The following is a 23,599-nucleotide window of genomic DNA, read 5'->3' on the forward strand; positions in this document are numbered from 1 at the left end:
GGCCGAGGGAGCTGGCGTACAGCTTCCGGGTCATGTGGCCAGCATGACTAAGGCGCTTCTGGTGAACCAGAGTAGCGCACGGAAACGCCGTTTACCTTCCCGCCAGAGTGGTACCTATTTATCTACTTGCACTTTGACGTGCTTTCGAAGTGCTAGGTTGGCAGGAGCTGGGACAGAGCAACGGGAGCTCACCCCGTTGCGGGGATTCGAACTGCCGACCTTCTGATAGGCAAGTCCTAGGCTCTGTGGTTTAACCCACAGCACCACCCGCGTCCCACGAGAACTAACTTAGGCCCATTAATTTCCATGTGTTTACTCTGAGCGAGACTTTGCTGAAAAGCACCCAAGTATGCGTGCCTGCTTTTATCCTGACAATAAAGCAGTGGATTTGCGGTGGGGAGGGCTGCAGATTCCTTCCTATGAACTGCATGGCAAGCAGAGAGTTACTACTTTGTGAGTAGACCCTATGGATTTCAATGAGTTACAATTTCACCAGCTGGATAATTGTCCCTTGGCTCTGCATCAGGAATAGAGGGAGAGCAATTTCATCCCAGAGTGGAGAGCCACTTAGGTGTTGCAGAGATAATGTGTTTGAAATATCATTTGACATTGCAAAAATATGGCAAGTGCTGCTATGATTACCGCTACTTCACAGGTTTCCGGGCTAACATTGACATTATATTCTGGGGCTGAGCTCTCCCGTTCAGATTATTCGCTCAGACGTCAAGGGATTCGCCCCTCTGCCACCTGCCAACCCACAAGTCCTCATTTCCCATGCCTAAGGTATGTCATAAGAATGTTAAAACATAAGGAGAGCCTGCTGGATCAGGCCAAAGGAGGCCCATATAGTCCGGGATCCTGTGCTCACAGTGGCCAACCAGATGCCCCAATGGGAAACCTGCAAGCAGGATTCGAACGCAAGAGCAACTCTCCCCTCCTGCGTTTTCAAGAAACTGGTATTCAAAGCATTGCTGCTTCTGATTGTGGAGGCAGAGCATAGCCATCCTGGCTAGTAGCCAGCAATAGCCCTCTCCTCCATGAATTTGTATAATAATAATATTTGTATAATAATAATAATAATAACAATAATAATAGTTATTATTGTTATTATTATTATTATTTCTTCCCCACCCATTTTATTCCCCAGCCACTCTGGGTGGCTCCCAACAGAACATTAAAAACACAATAAAACATCAAACATTAAAAACTTCCCTAAACAGATGTCTTCTAAAAGTCAGATAGTTGTTCATTTCCTTGACATCTGATAGGAGGGTGTTCCACAGGGCGGGAGCCACTACCAAGAAGGCCCTCTCCTCGCAGTGAGGGACCCGCCAGAAGGCCCTCGGCTTAATCTTTTTTCTCCATGCCATGTATCATTTTGAAAACTTCTATTATGTCCTTGCATTTACTCTAAAGCAGGGGTCAGCAAACTTTTTCAGCAGTCCACTGTCCCTCAGACCTTGTGGGGGGGGTCAGACTATATTTGGGGGGGGGGAATATGAACGAATTCACATGCCCCACAAATAACCCAGAGATGCATTTTAAATAAAAGAACACATTCTACTCATGTAAAAACACGCTGATTCCCGGACCGTCCACGGGCAGGATTTAGAAGGTGATTGGGCCAGATCCAGCCCCTGGGCCTTAGTTTGCCTACCCATGCTCTAAAGTTAAAATAAACAGTCAGAAGTCCTCCAGGCACTGCCTGCTTCATTGCTGTTGCTTTGGGGAAGGGCCGCAGCTCAGCGGAAGAGCATTTGCTTTTCACACAAAGGGTCCCAGGTTCAATCCCCAGGTAGGACTGGGAGAGGCCCCCACCTGACACTATGGAGAGCTGCTGCCAGTCAGTGTAGACAGTACAGAGCATGATGGACCAGTGGCCAGACTCAATATAAGGCAGCTTCCTAGGTTCCTATGTTGCCATGTTTGCATGGTACCTATAGAACAACAACAACAACAATTATTATTATTATTATTAATTATTATTAATACCCCATCCATCTGGCTGGGTTTCCCCAGCCACTCTGGGCAGCTACCAAGAGAACACTAAAAACAGAATAAAACTTCAAACATGAAAAACTTCCCTAAACAGGCCTGCCTTCAGATGTCTTCTAAAAGTCAGACAGTTGTTTATTTCCTTGACATCTGCTGGGAGGCCATTCCACAGGGCGGGCACCACTAGTATTGTGAAGTTGGAATGGACCTCAAGGGTTATCAACCCTCTCAACGCATAGAAATTCTGATGCTGCAGAAACAGGAGTGTGGTACAGAAAGGCTGGCATCTGAGCAGAGCTTGATGCTGTGGGTTTGCATTCCCCTGGCGGATGGGACTCTGCCACACCTGCTCTGCTCAGCAGTTTTAATAAAAGAGGGAATGATTCCCTCCCCCCCATAATCAGAGCAGACATTGCTGGTAGGAGGGAAATTATATCTGCTGGGTCTGCGGGGAAATGTAGCACTTATAAAGACTCGCCTTATTGCTGCAATTGTTATTTGCTTTTAGTATTATATAATATTGTGCATCGAATATTGTGTGTTTTAATTCTTAAGGAAGGCGGCAGTGGATGTTTTGCCCAAGGGTTCTGGCAAAGGCACAATGGTTTAGCACAGGCATCCCCAAACTTCGGCCCTCCAGATGTTTTGAACTACAATTCCCATCTTCCCCAACCACTGGTCCTGTTAGCTAGGGATCATGGGAATTGTAGGCCAAAACATCTGGAGGGCTGCAGTTTGGGGATGCCTGGTTTAGCGGGTGGCAGCCTGACAAGGGGTCTAGGCCCAAATCTCAGCAATAAAGTCCTTAGGCTGACCACCCTTTCTCATCTGTGCTATCCTCACAGGGTTGTTGTGAAAAGGAAAGAGAGGACCATATCCATCGCTCTGTCTCTCTCCTTTTAAAGAAAACAATACAGCACCGGGAACTACAGTGCACAGAGAAGTAAAAACAAAAATTATCCTTACCTAGACCTTGAACACATACACGACCTGAAGAAATTGCAGCCTTGTAACATCAACCATTTGGCTTCCTGGGTTGGCTTGCTTTCCTTTTCCCTCCGCTCCCCACTTTCCTTTTATGCTGTGGCTTTTTAGAGCTTAAGGGCAGAGTCTGTGTTGTTTTCATTGTAAGGTGCTCTGGGAGCTTTTGCAAGGTTATAAATGTTTTCAATCAATAATAAATGTAAAGGGTGACACTTTGGGAGGCAGCAGAGGGGACAGGTAGGAAAGGGAGATGCAAGGGATGAATCTGAGCAAATCCAGTTAAGTTTTACTTTATTAAATAGGTTATATCTTGTTTTATCCCTTGCGTTCAAAGCAGCTTACAGTAGTTTTCCAGTTTGTCCTTCTGTGTTTGTCCCCACCCCCATGGACTTACAATCTAAGGGCAGATCCACACCAATGCCTTTAAAGCACGTTCAATGCACGTTTAAAGTTCACGAGTTTCCCCAAAAAATACTGGGAACTGTAGTTTGTTCAGGGTGCTGGGAACTCCAGCTCTGTGAGGGTGAAACTACATTTCCCAGGATTCTTGGGGGGGGGTTATCGTGTGCTTTAAATGTGCATTGGATGCACTTTAAATTTAGGGTATGGTTTTGCCCTAAGTCTGTGCAGTTTTATTCTTATTTCAACCATCCAATACAATATTAAAGAACAGCATTTACCAAAAAATATATTTACATTAAAACATCACACAGACACACACACACACACACACACACACTTAAAATAATTTAAAAAGTTAAAAGAACCAATGCATTAAAACCATCCAATTAATTTTATTTATTTATTTTTTGCAATTCACGATATTGACCTCAGTAAAATTTCTCCTTGGCTTTCCGGCAGCCACTGCAAATCTCACAACTTTGCCAGTCACGAAGTTGTCAGAATCAGACAACCTACATGTGCTTTTCACTTGATTGTCGCCATCAGGTATCTTACTTACCAAATTCAGAATAAACTTTACCCTCTGTTCAGAATACAAAAAAGATCTTCCCTAAGTCAATAAAGAGGGGTTTTTTTTGGGGGGGGGAGAGGAGGCAGAAGGAAATAAATACTGTACATGGCATATTAAATAATTAAATAATTTTATAGTGTACTTTCAGGTTTGTGGGGAAAGATTCCTTCTTTTTCAATTTTGCGTTTTTAAATGTTCCTGCATTTATATCCCACCTCAAGGTGGTTCTCCTCCTCCTCCTCATTTAACCTTCAGAACAACAACCTTGCAGGGCAGGCTTGGATGAGAGGCAGCAACTGACCCCCCTCCCCCTACCCAGTGAGTTTCATGGCTGACTGGCAATTCAAACCACGGTCTCTCCCAGACCCTAGCAGTCCAACACTCTAACCACTACACCACACTGCCTCTGTGATTATTATAATTCATTTCCCAGTGCCAACATGAAAGACCCGACAGTCAAAGACTACAAAGAAAGAAATGACCTGCTGCTCTTTTATTGCAGAATTAACGCCACCTGGACTAAACCTGTACTGTGACTCACCAACGCCCCAAAATTACTGTAAGTGGTGGGGAGAAAACGCCCCAAAATTACTGTAAGTGGTGGGGAGAAAACGCCCCAAAATTACTGTAAGGGGTGGTGTGGTGGTGGGGACACTAACCCTAGCAAAGAGAACAAAATTCATAAGCGTTGGCTTGGCTAGCAGCGAGCCTTTAAGAGGCGATCTTCTCTCCCCCACCCCAAAAAAGAGAGAAAGGTGGTGCAGTGTATGTTTTAATTGGGGCGGGGGGGGGTTCCTCTCTCCCTTGCATTTGAGGGGGCTAAAAATAGCAGAATCCGCCATCCAGCCTTGCGAACCTCAGAATGGTTGGTTGGTAGGATAGATGGATGGAGAGATAGACGCCTCCGCCGCGCCGCCCCCCCCCCCCCCCAATTCCCCAAATCTTAAAGGAACTGGATGATCTTTGGAGATGGCTGGGTAGCGATTGGCCCTTTCGCTCCATCCCCGAAGCAGCGGAGCGGGTGGGGGGTGGGGGGTTAGCATCATTCCCAGGCACCAAAATAACACAGCGCCAGAGAGCAGCAGCAGGAGGAGGAGGACACGTGTTCGGCGTGCAGAGTAGACGGGCGAGATCGCCAGTGCCCCCCTGCTCCGTGGCTCCCCCCCCCCCACCTTCCTCCTCCAGGGAGCGCAGCAGAAGCATGCAGCCCGGGTGAGGAGCCTCGCTTTGCCAGCCCCCGGCAGGGTGGTGGTGGATCACAGAAGACCCCCGGACGACGCAGCCAGGTACCTTTTCCAGCAGAGCTGTTTGGGTTCCATGCAGGTGTGCAGCGGTGGCTGCGTTTCCCCTGGGCTGTGGGATGCAAACTTTGATCCTCGGTTTTTTTTTAAACCAAATGAAACGGGGTTTTAATTTTAAATACCTTTCTTCAACCAGGTGGCCATCTGTTGGGGAGAAGGGCTGGCAGGGAGTTTGGGGTGTTCATGAGCATTAAGAGAGTCAGGCCAGGGTGGGGTGGGGTGAACTGCCCAGTGTCATTTTGCGCCAGGGCTGAAAGTGTGAGAAAATCATGTTATTTTTGCATCTGGGTCGAAAGTGTGACAAAAGCATGTTGCTTTCCCACCAGGGTCGAGAGAGTGTGACAAAATCAGAATATCTTTTTGGGGGTGGGGGCTTCCTTTGATTTCTGAGGTTGGGGGGGGGACCTCAGACCCAGCAGGCTGCTGGGTCTTTGAAGGAACCAGCTCCCTGGTTTCCTTGAAGAAAATCCCTACCAAAATCAGGGGGGTGATTCCCTGCTTTCCCCCACCCATCCCCGATCTCCAAATGCTAAAAAAAACGGGGGTCTCGAAGACACGGAAAGAAAAGGAGGGGCCCTAGTAGCATCAGACTCTCCCACCTTCTTCCCTGCAGGTTTAACAGACTCTAAATCTGCCAGTGACAGCCTGGAGCAAAATGCACCCTCAATTTGCGTGTGGTGTGGGCAAGGTCTCCACCCTTTCCTGATTTCCCAGTTCAGAAGTGGGGATATTTCTAAAAGTATTCCAATCCAGTCATGCCTTACGCCTCCTTTCGTTTCACATCACACACCCCCACAACACCTGTTTCAGGAAGACTGGGGTGGGGGGAATATTACTGATATCTTGGCTATATGCAAAGGCACCCTTTCTGCCTTGCTTCTGAAAACCACAACGAATCCATTCGCTCATTAAGGCTGGCTTTTGGGCTCACTTCCCTACTGTTATGTAACCGAAGTGGAAGCAACCCCCCCCACACACACACACAACTCACACTAATTTTGAGTAATCTCTTTTGTCTTCACATCCCCAAACATCCAGGCCTGAAATTCCAAACAGAAACAGCACACCCCACCACACACACCTCTCTCTAGTGGTAGATATTACCCCTCTATCAGTCTGCCAAATAAATGCCACCTCCTTGCCCCTCCTACCGTAAGAGCCAAGAAGATGCAAGGCTAAAAATAAAGTGTGTGTGTGTGTGTGTGTGTGTGAGAGAGAGAGAGAGAGAGAGAGAGAGAGAGAGAGAGAGAGAGAGATTATTTCTTCAGTTATTCCAGTTTTCGATCTTTTTAAAATAATAATAATAATAATTGCAAAAGATCAATCTGCCTCCCTCCCACCCACTTGGCATTAATGAAGTATCTCTCAATAAAGTCAGTTTGCCCAGCAATGGTCATCAAACGTTTGCTGTTTTGAGTGGGTCCGAGATTCAAGCGGAGAGCTCTCTTGAGACCTACTTCCGGCTATGATAAATATGTCCAGGTCTCCGGGGAGGAGGGGAATCTGGGTGGAGGAAGGCAAGGCGAAGGGCTTTAGTATCAGATTTGTCATTAATTTGGAGCCAGGCTCGTTGAGGATAAATTATGCATCTTCCTGGGAGACCCAAGATGGAACTGTATGCCTTATTACACCCCCAGCATGACATAAGGATTTTGCTAATATTTGATATATGGCTCTTGTAGATTTCATTCGAGTGCCCCTAGAGGGACTGGAGAAATGATATGGAGAGCATTGCGTGGGGGGAGGGGGGGAGAGAGTGGGGAATCTGCAAGGATGAGGGTAGCCATTCGTCATTCTGTCAATTCCTGGAAAATGCAGGTGGTCCCCGGTCACCTTAAATAGCTTGACCTGAGCTTTGCGTTGGGTTTCACCCAGATTGCAATTCAAGAGCTGAGATTTGGGGTTTGTAAAAGGGAAGCTTTTAATGTTTGGTGTTTCATTGTGTTTTCATATTTTGCTGGAAGCCGCCCAGAGTGGCTGGGGCAACCCTGTCAGGTGGGCAGCATACAAATGACAAAATAATCATTAAATCCTTATTTAAGGCGCCCAAGGGCTGTATGTCCTGCAAACTGCGAGGATCGCTTTTCTTTTCTGCGGAAAGCTTTTCCATTTCGTAAGTTCGTTGTCAACGCCATCGCAAGGGGTTTGGACTAGATGACCCCTTTCGGGGACCTTCCGATTCTATGATTCTATGATTCTGTGAGCAAATGTATGCTAGCCTCAGATACGCTATCAGGCAAGCTTGGCCGTGTTGACATTTTTAGATTTGATTGCTAAATGCAAGCAAGGCAAACAGGTCTAAATTAGATCACCCTTCCAGGGTGACAGAAAAATTTCCAGTGTAAATTAGCTGCATTTGTGTGTGACATTCAAATGCTTTGCAGAAACCCTCACATAGCTGGCTGCAAAGAGGAAATGTCTCTCTTAATACCAACATGAACCACAGCTCTGGGGCACTTGGCTGGGCATCCCTCTCTACTTACAATACCGCCCTGAACCAGGTCCTGCTACAGGGTCAGCAAGCAGTTAGTTCCCCACCAATAAGCCTAGGTGCCCTCCTTGTGGCTCCCTCAAATTATTCCGTGACCTGGAGTTAGTGAACAATCTCATGAGCAAAGGTCTTTCTAGGAAGTGAGGCAAGGGCTGGGTGGACTTGTTGAGTCACACCTTAAAAGACGAAAGCAAAATTTTGGGGTAACTGAGAACAAAGGAATTTTGTGTGTCCCCTGACCTCAACCTGCAGTAGGTGCTGTTGCCAACTTTTTAGCCCCCCACCCCACCCAGCTTGCTACTGTGGCCTTAGCTGCGGCTTGTGTCAAATGTCCTCACGCACTCATCAATGACTGCGGTTAAGGACACAGAAACACTGGTCATTTGAACAGCTGGCAACTCTCCGTGGAGGTACTAATCCCCACTCTGCAGGATAATTATAATTATTTTAGTTACAGGTAGGTAGCCATGTTGGTCTGACGTAGTCGAAACAAAACAAAAAAATTCCTTCCAGTAGCACCTTAGAGACCAACTAAGTTTGTCATTGGTATGAGCTTTCGTGTGCATGCACACTTCTTCAGATACGTGTGCATGCACACGGAAGCTCATACCAATGACAAACTTACTGTAGTTGGTCTCTAAGGTGCTACTGGAAAGAATTTTTTTATTTTGTTATAATTATTTTATTTATATCCTGCCTTTCCCCCAGAACCAGGACTTATAAACACCGGAAAAATCCAGAAATCTAAAAGCATATTCATATAATAGTTCATATAATATTCATGTAATAGTTGAAAAGCAATTAAGGTATAGCAGAATTAAAATGACATAAAAACAAATCTATTAAAATGCAAATAGTAAAAACAGCACAGCACTGTGATAAGTTCTTTCCTTAAAAAAGAAGAGTACAGTCAGTTTCCAAAGGCTTGTCAGAATAAAATAGTCTTCACCAGCCAGCGGCCAGTCTGGCCTCTCTAAGGAGGGAGTTGCAAATAGTATTAAAAAATTGGGCGGGTGCCATAGCTGCCAAGTTATCCCTTTTTTTAAGGGAAATTCCATTATGCTGAATAGGCTTCCTCGCGAGAAAAGGGAAAACTTGGCAGCTATGGCGGGTGCATTTCTTGACTGGCACGGGTGTGGAGATCTCTGGGGAACTCCTATGCTTGGGTCCCATTTGTGGGTTTCCCTTCGGGGCCTCTAGTTAGCTGCTGTGCGAACAGGACTAGACGGCCCCCCTTTGGCCTGATCCAGCTGGCTCTTCTTATGTTCTTATTTAATTATAGTGGCCTCCAGTAGCACAAGGGGTCAGTGCGTCTAGCTGTTAACCAGAAGGTTGGTGGCTTGAGCCCACTGTCAGTTACCAAGCTGGCATCTGGAGCCTGTGGAAACAGAGTACAGCCACGGATAGCCTCCAGGAATTTGTCTGACCCTCTTTTAAAGCCATCTAGGGAGGTGAGCGAGTTCCATCACGGGAATGAGTTCCATGGTTTGACTCTGCACTGAATTTTCTCTGTCCTTAATCTTCCCATGTTCAGCTCCACCGGACAGCCATGAGTTCTAGTGCTATGAGAGAGAGAGGGAGGAAAACTTTGCCCTATCTACTTTATCCATGCCTTGCAAAACTGGATATACTTCTACCACCCCGCTCACCTTTTCTAAAAAGTCCCAAGCGCTGCAACCTTTCCTCATAGGAGAGTGTTGTTGTTTTTAATTTTTTAGGGAAAGGGCCATCACTCAGCTCTGGAGCCCCTGCTTTGCATTCCAAAGGTCTCTTGTTTTATTCCCTGCATCTCCAGGGAGGGCTGGTGTTTTCCGGAGACTCTGAACGATGCAGCATCTTAAGTTCCTAGTTCATCAGCCGGGCTCATTCCAAGCCTTCCTATTCAATCAGTCCTAACTAACTCTGGGGGTCAACTGGTGTGGCTGTGCATGGCCTCCCATGATTTGTGGGCAGGAGGCAATTTGCCTGCCACACTAAATTAGCCACGGTGGGTAGTCAGAAGTGGGATTTATGAGCCAGAGTGCAGATTTGCTCAGCCATCCAGAAGCCACTTGCTCCAAAGCAAGGTCTCATTGAAGCGGCTTCTGTTTTTAAAGCAAGCGCAAAAGGATTCTAAATTAGCGAGCTGGACTCAAACAACCCGGCCGCCTTACCCCACTTTTCCCTCCTTCCAAGAGACACAGGAAGTGGAGGGGTGGCAATTCCAAGCTGATGAGGACTGCAGCCTTGCTGAGGCTGGTTTCCCCTGCGCAAGGAGAAATTGCAGGCTAAAAAGATAAATGGAGGGAAAAAGCCAAAATTCTGCCAAGTGACTCCCCTAAGTGGAAAAGTTGCAGCTTTTGGGACTTTTTTTCAAGCTGAGAGAAAAGGTGACATGATAGGAGATTCTAAAATTATTCATGGCAGGGAGAAAGTGGCTAGTGAGAAGTTTTTCTCCCCCTCTTGTAACACCAGAACTCGTGGACGTTCCATGAAGCTGAAGGTTGGAAGATTCAGGGTGGATAAAGTTCTTCACGTGGCACAGAGGTAAACTGTAGCACTCCCTCAGTAATGGCAGGAGGCAGTAATGGCCACCAACTGGGATGGCTTTAAAATTGTTGTTTAGTTGTGTCTGACTCTTTGTGACCCCATGGACCATAGCATGCCAGGCACTCCTGTCTTCCACTGCCTCCCACAGCTTGGTCAAACTCATGTTTGTAGCTTCGAGAACACTGTCCAACCATCTCGTCCTCTGTTGTCCCCTTCTCCTTGTGCCCTCAATCTTTCCCAACACCAGGGTCTTTTCCAGGGAGTCTTCTCTACTCATCAGGTGGCCAAAGTATTGGAGCCTCAGCTTCAGGATCTGTCCTTCCAGTGAGTACTCAGGGCTGATTTTCTTAAGAATGGATAGGTTTGATCTTCTTGCAGTCCATGGGACTCTCAAGAGTCTCCTCCGGCACCATAATTCAAAAGCATCAATTCTTCGCCGATCAGCCTTCTTTATGGTCCAGCTCTCACTTCCATACATCACTACTGGGAAAACCATAGCTTTAGCTATACGGACCTTTGTCGGCATGGTGATGTCTCTGCTTTTTAAGATGCTGTCTGGGTTTGTCATTGCTTTTCTCCCAAGAAGCAGGCGTCTTTTAATTTCGTGACTGCTGTCACCATCTGCAGTGATCAAGGAGCCCAAGAAAGTAATATCTCTCACTGCCTCCATTTCTTCCCCTTCTATTTGCCAGCAGGTGATGAGACCAGTGGCCATGATCTTGGTTTTTTTGATGTTGAGCTTCAGACCATATTTTGCGCTCTCCTCTTTCACCCTCATTAAAAGCTTCTTTAATTCCTCCTCACTTTAAAATAGGGCTGGACAAATTCACAGAAGGTGTGTTATCTGTGGTGGCTATGTTTTGTCCCAAACAGTTGGAGGGGGCCATGTTGACAAAGGCTGGCTTAGAGAACATGACATATTGAGGGATGTATAGATTCATCAATCCATCAATAAATCAAGAAAGCCGGCAGAAAACTAGTGGATCTGAGGGCAAAAGTTGCCTTCAGGAAGAACCTAATATAGCTCACACAAATAACCTGGTTTGCGCAAGGGAAACAAGACGTTGTCAAGTGACGCTTCCCGCAAAGTCAACTAACCTTTGCAAAAGCTGCCCTGAGATGCCTAGTTTTTAAAGGCATGGGCAGCAAATCTCGAGAATGAGAATTAATTACCCTTTTCCCTTCTGGCTCCTGCGGAAGGGTTTCTGAGTCAGAGCAGGCTGTTTTGGATGCTGCGCCCGGAAGGACCGGCCAATTGTGCCAGTCTGTGTCTTTAACAGCATGTGGATTGAATACTGCTCCTCCTGCCAGCGCTGGCAGGGGCCCGCGCCTCAGCGGGGGCAGCAAAATTGGCACAGCCTGCCTAAGAGACAAGAGGTCCTTCCCTCACTCGGCTTACCGCTGGCCGCCTCTAGAAAAGTCACAGAGATGCTGGGAAGCATCCAAAAGAAAAATCGGCTGCTGAACCTCCCTTGGACCTTAAGGCCTCAAGTTGTCTCCTTGCAAGGTTTGACACCTGAGCTGCCTAGACGTGCATGGAATCGCCAGAGTTCCCCTGACAGAAACTTGCAAAGGAGCAGTGAGTTGGTCTCTCGCGAGGTTGTCAGAGGAGCTGAGAGGCTTGCAAAGTGCTGAGGTTTGACCCAGCAAATTCAGACCCCAAGAAAGCTTCTATTAATTTCAACTGGCGGAAGCTTGCAAAGGAGCAGAGGGGGGACGCTAGCAAGGTTGTCGGAGGAGCTTGCAAAGCGCTTTGTTTTGATCCAGCAAATTCAGATCCTGGGAAAGCTGTCCTTAATTGTCAGGAACTCAGTCCCCGCTCAGGCCTAACTTCTCTCCCACTCTCTCTTTCCGTTCCTGAACCACACTCCTCATTTCCTATCCCTACTTTTCCCCAGTGCTATTTTTTTTTCAGGCCCCACCTCTTCCTTTCCCTGGGTCTATTCATGCTCCTCCTCTTCCCGTTTTATTTCTTTTGCAGACCCTCCAAGCATCCCTATTTTTCAGGGGACAGTCCAGGATTTACAGCAGTCATTCTGGTTTCTGATTTGATCCCACAATGTCCTGCTTTTGTTTAGGACATTCCTATTTTCATCAGAGAAATGTTGGAGGGTATGGAGTAGTTATGCGACCCCCCCCCCGAGCCAAGGAGATACAACCTTTAGAAGACGTCTGAAGGCAGCTCTGTATAAGGACGTTTTTCAGTGTTTCAGTATGTTTTTATATATGTTGGTGGCTGGGGCAACCCAGTCAGATGGGCAGCGTATAAATATTATTACAGTGGTACCTCAGTTGTCAAACGTAATCCATTCCAAAAGACCTCTCAGCTTCCGAAACGTTTGACAACCGAGGCACAAAGAGCGGCCAGCAAAGTCAGTGGAGAAAATCGAAAAACATGCAGCGGAAGCCGTTCGACTTCTGAGGCGCGTTCAGAAATGGAAGCATTTACTTCTGGGTTTTCGGCATTTGAAAACCGAAACGTTCGGCTTCCGAGACACTCAAAAACCGAGGTACCACTGTATTATTATTATTATTATTGAATAGGAAGCCCCTTATTTCATCAGAGAAATGTTGGGGGGAATGCTTTTGGACAGACCTTCAAAAACCCATAATATAGCTCCACAATAGAGCAGTCCTCACGCTCTGGTTTCCCTCGCTTTGTCTCCCATTCAGGTCATGGCGTCCCCTGAGATGTCCTCCTCCATCTCGTGAACTCCTTGCCTCTGCCCAATGCCTGCGGAACCGCCTGCCACCGCCATGGTCCACCCCGAGGGGAGTGCCCTGCTGAAGGCCGTCTGGCAGGGCAAGTTCCGCCTCACCCGCCTGCTGCTAGAGGGCGGGGCCTACATCAACGAGGGCAACACCCAGGGGGAGACCCCCCTCATTGCGGCCTGCCTGGCCCCCTACGAGGACCCTCAGAACAAGTCCCGCATGGTGAGGTACCTCCTGGAGAACGGGGCCGACCCCAACATCCCCGATAAGATGGGGAAGTCCGCCCTGATGCACGCCTGCGCCAACGGGGCTGGGGCTGAGGTGGCCTCCATTTTGTTGGCGCACGGGGCGGAGCCCAGTGCCAAGGATTATTCCGGGTCGTCAGCTTTGGTGTACGCCATCAACAAGGGGGACCGGGGGACCTTGCAGGTGCTCCTGGACGCTTGCAAGGCCAAAGGGAAAGAGGTCATCATCATTACCACAGACACATCCCCCTCGGGGACCAAGAAAACCAAGCAGTACCTGAACTCGCCACCATCGCCAGGCGTGGAGGACAGCCGTTCGCCCGCTCTGTGCATGTCCCCCTCGGACATCGAGGTAAGGACCTCCCAGTCCCCCGGCGGCATCGAGAAGGAAGAGGAGCGTGACGTTTTCAACTTCACCATGGCCACCCGGCTCAGCTGCTCCCCTCTCCCGCACGGCAAAGGGAAGGAGGCGGAGGAGAAAGCCCCGGCCCTCCCGCCCAAAGGCCGGCCCAAGCAGCTGAAGAGGTTGAACTCGGAGCCGTGGGGCCTGGTGGCGCCCTCTGTCCTAGCTGCCTCCCACCAGGAAAAGGCCCGGACCCCAGAAGAGAGGATGACGGCTGAGATGAACGGCCTGAGCTTCTCCAAGAGGCCTCCGTTGTCCCGGAGACACAGCATGGAGGGCCAGGAGTCGTCCTGCCTCAAAATGGCCGCTCACCAGGCCTCAGGGGAAGAGCTGGCCAGCCTGGAAGCCGCGTGGGCAGAGAAAGTCCATTTCAGCCACCTGCACCAGACTCTCGCCCGACGCAACACAGCGCCCGAAACCCAAGACGGAGGCCCGAGTCCTGGCTCCCGGGCTCTGGTCCACCCCAAGCTGAATTGCTTGGACCACTACGAGTTGGATTCCCTCTGCCCCGAGTCCATGCCCGGCTCCCCGGATTCGGGCCGCGTTTCTGTAGAGAGGAGGAAGTACAACGCCTCCCCGTTGACCCTGCCGGCCAGCTCGTCCCGAGAGAGTTTGGAAAGTATCCCCAATGCCGTCTCCCCCATCACGATACGACGCCGGGCCCCGGGTCTCCTCGAGAGGAGGGGCTCTGGGACGCTGCTGCTGGACCACTTTGCCCACACCCGTCCGGGCTTCCTGCCCCCGCTCCACCTCAACCCCCACCCTCCCCTCCGCGACATCCGGGGCAATGGCAAGCCCTCCTCCCCGGCCCACAAGGGCCTGATCCCGGTGGCCCCCACTTCTCCCAAGGGCAAGAGGCTACTCCGGAGGCACTCCATGCAGACGGAGCAGATGAAACAGCTGGTCAGTTTTCAGAGCCTGGTCGCCCAAGGGGACTCGGTGGCCAGTTAAAACATGGCAGAATGTGAACAGGGCAATCTACAGTCTTCTCGTCTTTGCCTCATGGGGACTCGGAGGGCCTTCCACAATGCCGTTTCCCTGCTTTCCTCGCCGGCCTCTGAGCCCACCCTGTCTTCGTAGCTGGGTTTCTGCGTCTTCCTCCTTCCTCTCATTTTGGTGTTCCATGTCGTAGCCGCCATCTTTATAAACTGGACATACGAAGCATGACGTCGGAGCTGACACCGCAAGGCCAGAGTGAAGGGGAGGGGTCTTTAGAGTGAGAAGTCGCTGGTGGCAAGTAGGCGACCAGGAAGTTGGCCCACCTGCTTGCGATGAAATTCTTTGAAGGTTGAGTCGGGTGTTGGCTTCCTTGACTGACCCACCAAAATCTTCATCAGGCATGCAGGAGACTTGTTGGGATCCTTCGCCTCCTGCCCCTACAGACGAGGCTTGGGAACTGCAAAAAGGCAGAGCAATGGAGTCTGATGCTTGACATGGTGGCTCCATTGGGTAAAACCCCAACAACGTCTCTGAGATGAAATCTAGAGGGTGAATTCACATTTGGAAAACATACATTTTGTGGATCGATATCCGCTTTGAGGGTACCGTCCTCAGCAAGCAGAGACCCACCCCAGTAGGAAAGAGGACTATAAGCCCCCAGATGCTCTTCCCTGGGTCACCTTCATCTATATTCCTTTGGATAATTTTTTTCCCTTTTGGGTGGGGGGAGATTTCAGTTCTCTTGTTGACACTTGATGTTGGTTGGGAAGCTGTGTGCCCAATTTCAGGGACACAAATCTACGCACATCTGGTTTTTAGACCTGGAAAGCTGAAAACGGAGAGGGCACATGTTCTCTTTGTCACCTCCTGGAGTGGGTGGCATGGGCACGGGAGAGCTCTAGCTACGGGTTGCCAGGCTCTCTTCATATGGATCAGAGCCCACCTGGGTTCTTTTGGAGGTGGGGCGTGACTTTCCTGAAAAGTTTGCTGCAGCTGGGATAAATGCCAAACCCAACCCAAGCCTCTTTAAACTGGCATCATCCCCTAGCCCCACAGAATGCCGAAAAATGCCAAGGCAGCCTTTGCCAACCTGGTTTCAACCTGGAAGTTGCAGTCTAGAGCATATGGGAACCAAAAAAAAATATGTTGGCAAAGGCTGCAGTAGGGCAAAACTCCCCCAAAATGCCCGAGACACAGGATATCTATCTATCTCCCTCCCCACCCCACCCCTGAATTAAACTCAGAGACACTCTTCGTTCTTCCTTACAAGGAGGTGCATCTATTTCCTCCACCAGCTCCCAGAATAATGGTATGTTTATGTTGGGAGTACCTGGTTGTTAACCACTTTGGGGGGCACCTCCTCCTCTCCCGTTCCTTGCCAGGGCTCAGGGATGGCAACGGGATTTATCTGGCCAGTAGGGGTAATTCTGGGATTCCCACTGCCGCCGCCCCAAGCAGCCTGTCAGCTGTAACCCAGCCTGCATCAGGGAACCCAGACAAATCTTTGACGCAATCTAAGCTCCCCAAGGCCTGGCCAGCTCTAAAGGGCCCAAGCCTTCAATGCAGTGGTTCGACCCTCTTGCCTCTTGGCCCTCAGCTTGCATGTCCTCTGGGCCAAAAGAGAGCGCCCAGCAACCTCCCCCCAAGAAACATCGATTCCATGGCTGTTCATCCAGTTTGAAACGGATTGAAATGTCTGGTGCAGATCAAGTGCGGGCCTTGACGCTGCGCTCTTTTGGCCAGTCGAGGAGAGCGAGGGGCTCTCCTGCCTCTCCCAGCTTTCCTTGTGCCTCAGTTTCCTGCCAAATGGGGCTCCCGATACCGACCCACGTCTGTAAAACGGCTTCGATAACTGAGGGAGGGAGGGAGGCCGTGGCAAAGCCGCCAGGGTTGCCAGCAACAACGAATGTATCCTCTTGTTCCTTCCTGCGGTTTAGTAGTGTCGACAAAGCAATAGTACTTCGGAGTAACACTTGAACTCAGCCCCTTCCATCCTTAAGCGCTGTTCCGGGGGGCGCTGAAATGACACCCCCACTCTCTCTCTCTCAGCAGGCACAGGGGGGCTTCAGGAAGGTGGGACCCCCACCACTCCCAGGGTACAGGGAAGCCTCAAGGCCTGAGGCCCAATCCAAGCACACCCTCCGCTCTCCTGAAGGAGCACCTGTGCAGTGTTCCCTCTTCCTCGCACTTTTGCTCCCGGTTGTACGGCACACCCTGTGCCGCTGAGTTGTTGGTTTATTCAGGTGGCATGGGCCACCGCCCTGTGAATTTTTTTCCAGCGATAAAAGTCAGTTCAGGTCGGGGTGTGCATTTCATATCCCCCGCCTCTACCACTCCCCCAATTGGATCGCAGCTCCCCATTTCCCTTGCCTGCCTGCCTTTCTTCCCAGCTCAAGACCAGCCAGCCAGAATAACCTCTTCCTTCTCTCACAGCAGTGAGCACTTAATTTTGCTGGAGGCACTCTTTGAGAAGGACATGGCAGGGCCCCACATTAACCTTCCCTCGCAAAAAACAACAACTGGTTGTTTGTTTTTGTTTTTTTTCCAAACCCTGCTTCCACAATCCTCTTCCTCTTCCACCTTGGTAACTGGGGCAGAGCACTGGCTGGCCTGCTGCGCTGGAATGTTTATGAACATTCCATGACAGCAGAGAAGTCCAGCCAATAGCGACAGCTCTGCTGCCGGGGAGGGAATATGGACCACCCACTTTCCTGCCTACCGTCAATTCCAGCCACCAAGTTTCTTGAATTTCAGTATTCTGAGTTGTGGAGAAGGGCGTTGGTATCCAGGGTATATTTCCTGCTATGACTCCAACCGCCCCCCCCGCCCCCCCGCTGCCCCACATGCTTTCTTCTCCCAGTCCCAATAATGCCCTCTGTCTGATAGGCAGCCCTCCATGCTCTAAACCGACATTGTTTCCTTAATAGCAAATCACAGGTTCCCCCCCTGAATTTCGTTCAATTGCCTTTGCACTCGTCTTTCTCTTCCAATCGTGGTACAAGCACAATGTCGCCCCCTGTGGCCAAACGCACAACTTGTTGGGTGGTGAATGCCAACCGTTAAAGCTTTTCTGTGCTATAAAGTCCTGTATGGACCAATAGAGATACAGTAGATAGATATAAAATAATGTACACATAATACTGAACAAAAGAACTACTGTGTTTGTTTGCTTATTTGCGTGTCCGTGTTTGTAAATGGCCAACAATGTGCTCCACGCCTCTTGCCTTGAATGCAGCTCAGAGCTTTTCGTGGCACTTCATATTCTCTTATAGGGCCTGTTTTCACCTGGAGGAGAGACAGTGCTGGAGTCCAAGGGTTTATATGTTTGGTTTAGATTTGCGCAGCCTCAGTGTCAGTCCCAAGGAAATTCAGTATATGCTGTCTAGAGTTCTACAAGCTCATAACCTATTTAAGCCGCCACTCTGCCCCCCTCATTCTAGCATCTCACACAACAAGGAACAAAAATACTGACTCGGGAGCTAGGATAGTCAAAAATATATGATAGCCAGCTTGTACTTTTATCATTTCTCTCTTTCTAATATTAATATCAATATTATATTCATATTTATTTGTCGCTTTCCCCCACTGAACAGTCTTGCAAGTGACTTGTACAGGACAAAAAATAAAAGTAACAAGAAACATTTTTAATAAGCAATAAAACAAGACCTGTAAGTACAAAATAGGTAAAGGTAAAGGGACCCCTGACCGTTAGGTCCAGTCGTGACCAACTCTGGGGTTGCGCGCTCGGCGTATAGCTTCCAGGTCATGTGGCCAGCATGACAAAGCCGCTTCTGGCAAACCAGAGCAGCACATGGAAACGCCGTTTACCTTCCCGCTGTAGCGGTTCCTATTTATCTACTTGCACTTTGATGTGCTTTCGAACTGCTAGGTTGGCAGGAGCTGGGACCAAGCAACGGGAGCTCACCCCGTCACAGGGATTCGAACCGCCGACCTTCTGATCAGCAAGCCCTAGGCTCAGTGGTTTAACCACAGTGCCACCTACACCTCTAAAGAACATATCCTGGTCAGCCCGCTTAAAGGGTGAGGTCACAAACATAAAACCCTAATTATCCTTCCAATGTAGGGTCAAAGGGTCAATAGAGACGGGAAGGACCCAAAGTGTTGCTTCATCCTTCCTCTTAGCTCCTGTTCAGGTGGAAAGCATTGGGAAGCTGAATCCTACCCTACCTAGCTGTGATTCCTTCGTTCCTGCATTCTGGCATTCTTGGGAGATTAATTTCACCACTTCTTAATTATAAAATGATAGATGCCGGAGCTCTCGAGTCAACAGCCAGCAATATCCCTCTGTCCCAAGAACCTTTCCCAAGAGCACACACAGGATTGTTGCAGTTTACCCAATGAGCAGAAAGCACTCTGAACACGCTCAGAGAGACACTGATCATTCCAGGATTAAGACCCAAAGGCTTTTTCTCCAGTTCAGAAGCCTCCGGGGGGGGGGGGGGGATGAATCTGTAGTAATGTCCCTGGCTAGTTTTCTTAGTGGCTGAAAAACTGCCCACTTGATCTGGATCCGTTCGGCCAAAAACCCCACCTGGTTCCCCTCGGCCCAGATCCACAAGCCAGGGAGCAGCGGAAGATCACGGTTGCAAAGCTCAGGCAGACTGTGTCAATAAAGGCAGGAGGACAGACAGTGACATTTAAAACAGCTGTCCGGAACAAGCAGGGCGCTTTGGAGGGGAAATGCGCACGGGAGTGTTGTGAAGCCAAGCTGGTCGATAGCTGATGGCACAGGAGGAGAAATGGCCGTGGGTGGAGAGCTAAGGAAGAGGCAGGCTGGCACTGTTACGCAGGGAACTTGAGAGCAAGGACGATCCTGTCTTCTGCTGCCTCAAAGGAAATGAGGAGAAATCACACCAGCTTTCCGCCTAAGCCTGCCAAACAGTCACTTTCATACTTTTCAGAGTACACGTGCCTCTGAGCACGTGCAGAGTGATGCACAGGCAAAGTTTTTGTTTCGAGATCAAAGGACTTGTGAGCATGGGCAGAGACTTCCCCCCCCCCCCCAATGTGGAAGAATATGTTTGAAAAGTGATACTTTAAGACACAGTGACTCTCTGGGTGGGAAGTGGCTTTTGGGAAAAAAAGGTTGAGGCAAGGCAAATATTTCATGTGGATTCCTGTTTTCCAGCACAGGGACAGGAGGCTGAACTTCCGGCTGCTTAGAAACATCTTTTTAAAAAAGCAAAAAACGCTGCTGTTGTTTTTTAACATAGAAAAGAATAAGATACATTATAGTAAAGGTAAAGGGACCCCTGACCGTTAGGTCCTGTCGTGACCGACTCTGGGGTTGCGGCGCTCATCTTGCATTATTGGCCGAGGGAGCCGGCATACAGCTTCCAGGTCGTGTGGCCAGCATGACAAAGCTGCTTCTGGCGAACCAGAGCAGCACACGGAAACGCCGTTTACCTTCCTGCTTGTAGCGGTACCTATTTATCTACAGTGGAACCTCGGTTTATGAACACCGCGGACCCATCTGGAACGGATTAATTCACTTTCCATTACTTTTAATGGGAAAGTTCGCTTCAGTTTATGAACAGACTTCCGGAACCAATTACACCCATGTTTCAGTTTATGAACGCTTCAGTTTAAGTACTTCGCGGACCCGTCTGGAACGGATTAATCCACTTTCCATTACTTTCAATGGAAAAGTTCGCTTCAGTTTATGAACGGTTACTCCGCGGACCGTCTGGAACGGATTAATCCACTTTCCATTACTTTCAATGGGAAAGTTTGCTTCAGTTTATGAACGCTTCAGTTTATGAACAGACTTCCGGAACCAATTGTGTTCATAAACCGAGGTACCACTGTACTTGCACTTTGATGTGCTTTCAAACTGCTAGGTTGGCAGGGATTCGAACCACCGACCTTCTGATTGGCAAGCCCTGGGCTCTGTGGTTTAACCCACAGTGCCACTACTATATGAAAAGGAAAACAACGAGGGACTTTTCCGGCTGTGGAGGAATGGCAGCGCACTCCATGTCGTCTCTGTGAAAGGACGACAAAGTTTAGGCTGACAGAGCTTTGGGAGGGTGTCGCTAGGGCTCAGCACACCCCGGGGAAAAAACCCCATGGAAGAGTGGGGACCCCAGGGGTCCAGCTGACAAAAACCCCACATATATTAAGTAAAATAGAAACATCGTCACCCCACCCCACCCCACCCACCTTTCCCCCATCTACCTCTTTCCCCCTTTTCCTCCCAATGTCTCAACAAATTAAACGGATTTGTAAAAATGTTACGAGAGACATTGCACATATTTTTGTAAATCAAGAAAATCTTTAATAATAATTGTTTAAAAAACAGGGACTTTTCCAGATTGTCTCTTAAAGAAAGGAATCGATGGTCGGTCTGGTGCAGAAGTTAGCTTGCTCCTCTTCAGCTAAAGAACTTCAGAGGAATATTCCCAGGAAGCTGGCATGTACACAGTCAGTCCGGGGACCCATCAACCTCAGCATCACCTGCACTGATCGGCAGCAGTTCTCCAGGGTTTCGGACGGGGACGCCGACATTCCCAGCCCCCCCTGGAAATGCCGCCCAGTACGGAAGACCTGCATGCAAAGCAGATGGTCCAATCCTGCGCTATGGAGACCCCTCGCCTGCCTGGAAGGATGTGGGGATGGTCTCCCTTTGGGAATGGGGCTGCAGGAAGGAGGAGATGAAAGGAAGAGGCAGCCCAGCTGCAGGCGGAACAGCAGGTGCCTCCGAGTTCTGAGAGTGGAGCCTCCCCCCTTGGGAGGGGCCAGTTCTGCTGCGGTTCCACATCCCTTCCCTAGGGCTGCTGGAGGATGAGCAACTTATATACCTCCTGGGGGTGATCAAAGAGTACCAGGCAGCTGAGCTCAGCAGGTTCCGAACCCTGAAGTACTCCAAGCAGAAGACGGCCCAAGCCATTCTAGACATCTTGGGGCCCTTGGAGCCCTGCCTTGGAGGCCCTCATCCAGCTAAGCATCATGATGCCTAGGTTTAGAGGAGAGATGATCAGTGACACCCTGCACAGGACCCTGGAGGCCGTTCTTGGGGGCCCACAAAAGGAGGAGGACAGAGAGGAACTGAAGAGGCACTTCCGGCTCCTGCTGGGGTGTCTCCTGATGGAAGCCCCCAGTCCTGGCTGGCACCCTCCTCCAGCTTTTAAGTGACCTCCAAGGATACGCCCTTGACGAAACTGGGGAGGCTCAAACACTAGCGGCCAGCAGCATTTCTCTGCTGCTGGCCGTGGCGCGGATATTCCCCCAACTCCGAATGGCAGTAATTCGGCCAGACCTGGCCTGCTTCTGCCGGAGACCCAAAGAAGATGACCTCATCATCGAGGATTTATAGTCAGTGCAGACCTTGGGCTCCGCTGGACACCAGAGAGAGGCCACTGGGCAAAGCTTTCTACTGCGTCACAAAGATCAGGTAGTGAAATTCTACAAAATCGTGAAGGGCCACCAAATTATTGTCCACTTGCGGAGACTTCTGAATCTGCAGCTCCTGGAACTCAAAGTGGAATTCTAGAGAGCCTGGTCAGAGGAATGAGAACCGATGGGTGAAAAGAGGAAAAAGAACTGGAATAGATTTGAGGATGGAGAGCAACCGTCTTTGACTGATGAAACTCCCTTGTTAGAAGGAGAAGACATTTCTTTGGCTAAAGAGGAAGTGTAGAGATGCAAAGATCCACAGGATAGTCCTGAGAAGATTCCCTCGTTGGAAGGAGAAAAAAATCTCTTGGATTAAAGGAGGGCCGTAAAAATGTAAAGAACAACGAGTACAGCAGCGATGCAAGGAGACTCTGGATGGCGCTGAGAAGACAGCTCTGCAACTGTTGGGAGAATATGAAACGGAGGAAGAACGGCGATAATACCAGAAGACAGTAGTTCAGCCGGAGCTGGCCTGCTTCTGGCCAAATCCAAAAGAAGGGAGTCCTGCAGGGCCTGCTCCCTGTCTGGCAGGCCTTTCCCACCCGGTGTTCCTGAAGAGGATCAGCACAGAGAGGAACTGAAGCGGCACTTCCAGCACCTGCTTGGGGGGGGGGGTCTCCACTTCGGACATGGGCAGCGCAATCGTTCACACAACTTTCCAGGCCATCGTAGAAGAAGAGAATAAGGAGGACAGGGAGGACATCCGGGATGACTTTAACAACGGCCCCTAATCCTTGACTTGGCCCTGGAGGCCTTTTTCCAACTGAGTTCCATGAGGCCAAACTTCTCCTCCGACCTCTGCAGTACAATAGTCCCCAGGATGTTTGAGGAAGGAAAGGAGGTGGACAGGAAGATTTGTCGTTGATTTTAACTTCTCTTGACGTGGCTCTTTCTTCTTCCTCACACACTTTCACAATTGTGCCCGGGACCCAAAATCTCTTCTCTCTTTCCCTCCTAGCCCTCCGTGGACCTGGAGCATTGAACAGGGGCGCCTGGCACAGGAATTGAAGTGGCGCTTCCATCATCCGCTCTGACAGAGACCCCCAACGCTTCGCACCTCCCCCTCCTGCTTAACGTAAGTGTCCTGATGATGGCATCGGAGGTGATAAAGGGATGCCAGGGGCTCTGCGGTGGGGGCAATGGAGGGCCGCTTTGGCCCAGACTGGCCCCTGAGTCTGAGACGCTCTTTCCTCCTGCAGGACCTCCAATGTTACACCCTAGAGGAAAGTGGGGAGCCAAAAAACCTGGCACCCAGCAGCATCTCTTCGCTGCTGGCCTTTGCCCAAAGGTTCCCCCATCTCAGAGCAAGTAGCTCTCCTTCATGGATTCAGTCCTTTGAACACTTCCATCTCCCCAAGAGGCTCCCAAAGCTACTCATCCTCTGCAGTTGATAACGGACCTAACTGAACAAAACGGCTTCTTCTTCTGATGACATCAGAGAATTCTAGACTGTTGGAATGTTCAGGGTGGCAGGAGAGGATATATTGTTTATTGGAGCCTCAGCTTCAGGATCTGTCCTTCCAGTGAGCACTCAGGGCTGATTTCCTTAAGAATGGATAGGTTTGGTCTTCTTGCAGTCCTTGGGACTCTCAAGAGTCTCCTCCAGCACCA

The 23,599-nt window shown here is 49.6% G+C and overlaps 1 protein-coding gene across 1 annotated transcript; it reads left to right on the forward strand.

The window, feature by feature from the left end:
• The first annotated feature begins 13,030 nt into the window (after positions 1-13,030).
• On the forward strand, positions 13,031-14,584 carry ANKRD34A (ankyrin repeat domain 34A). Its single transcript, XM_035098837.1, has one exon. The coding sequence runs from the start codon at positions 13,031-13,033 to the stop codon at positions 14,582-14,584; it is 1,554 nt and encodes a 517-aa protein (XP_034954728.1).
• Positions 14,585-23,599: the final 9,015 nt, after the last annotated feature.

The sequence above is a fragment of the Zootoca vivipara genome, chromosome 17 (assembly GCF_963506605.1).
Source record: "Zootoca vivipara chromosome 17, rZooViv1.1, whole genome shotgun sequence".
Lineage (NCBI taxonomy): Eukaryota > Metazoa > Chordata > Lepidosauria > Squamata > Lacertidae > Zootoca > Zootoca vivipara.

Bases quoted from the DNA above. Each gene is read 5' to 3' on its own strand.
- ANKRD34A (XM_035098837.1), top strand. From the start codon at position 13,031: ATGGTCCACCCCGAGGGGAGTGCCCTGCTGAAGGCCGTCTGGCAGGGC.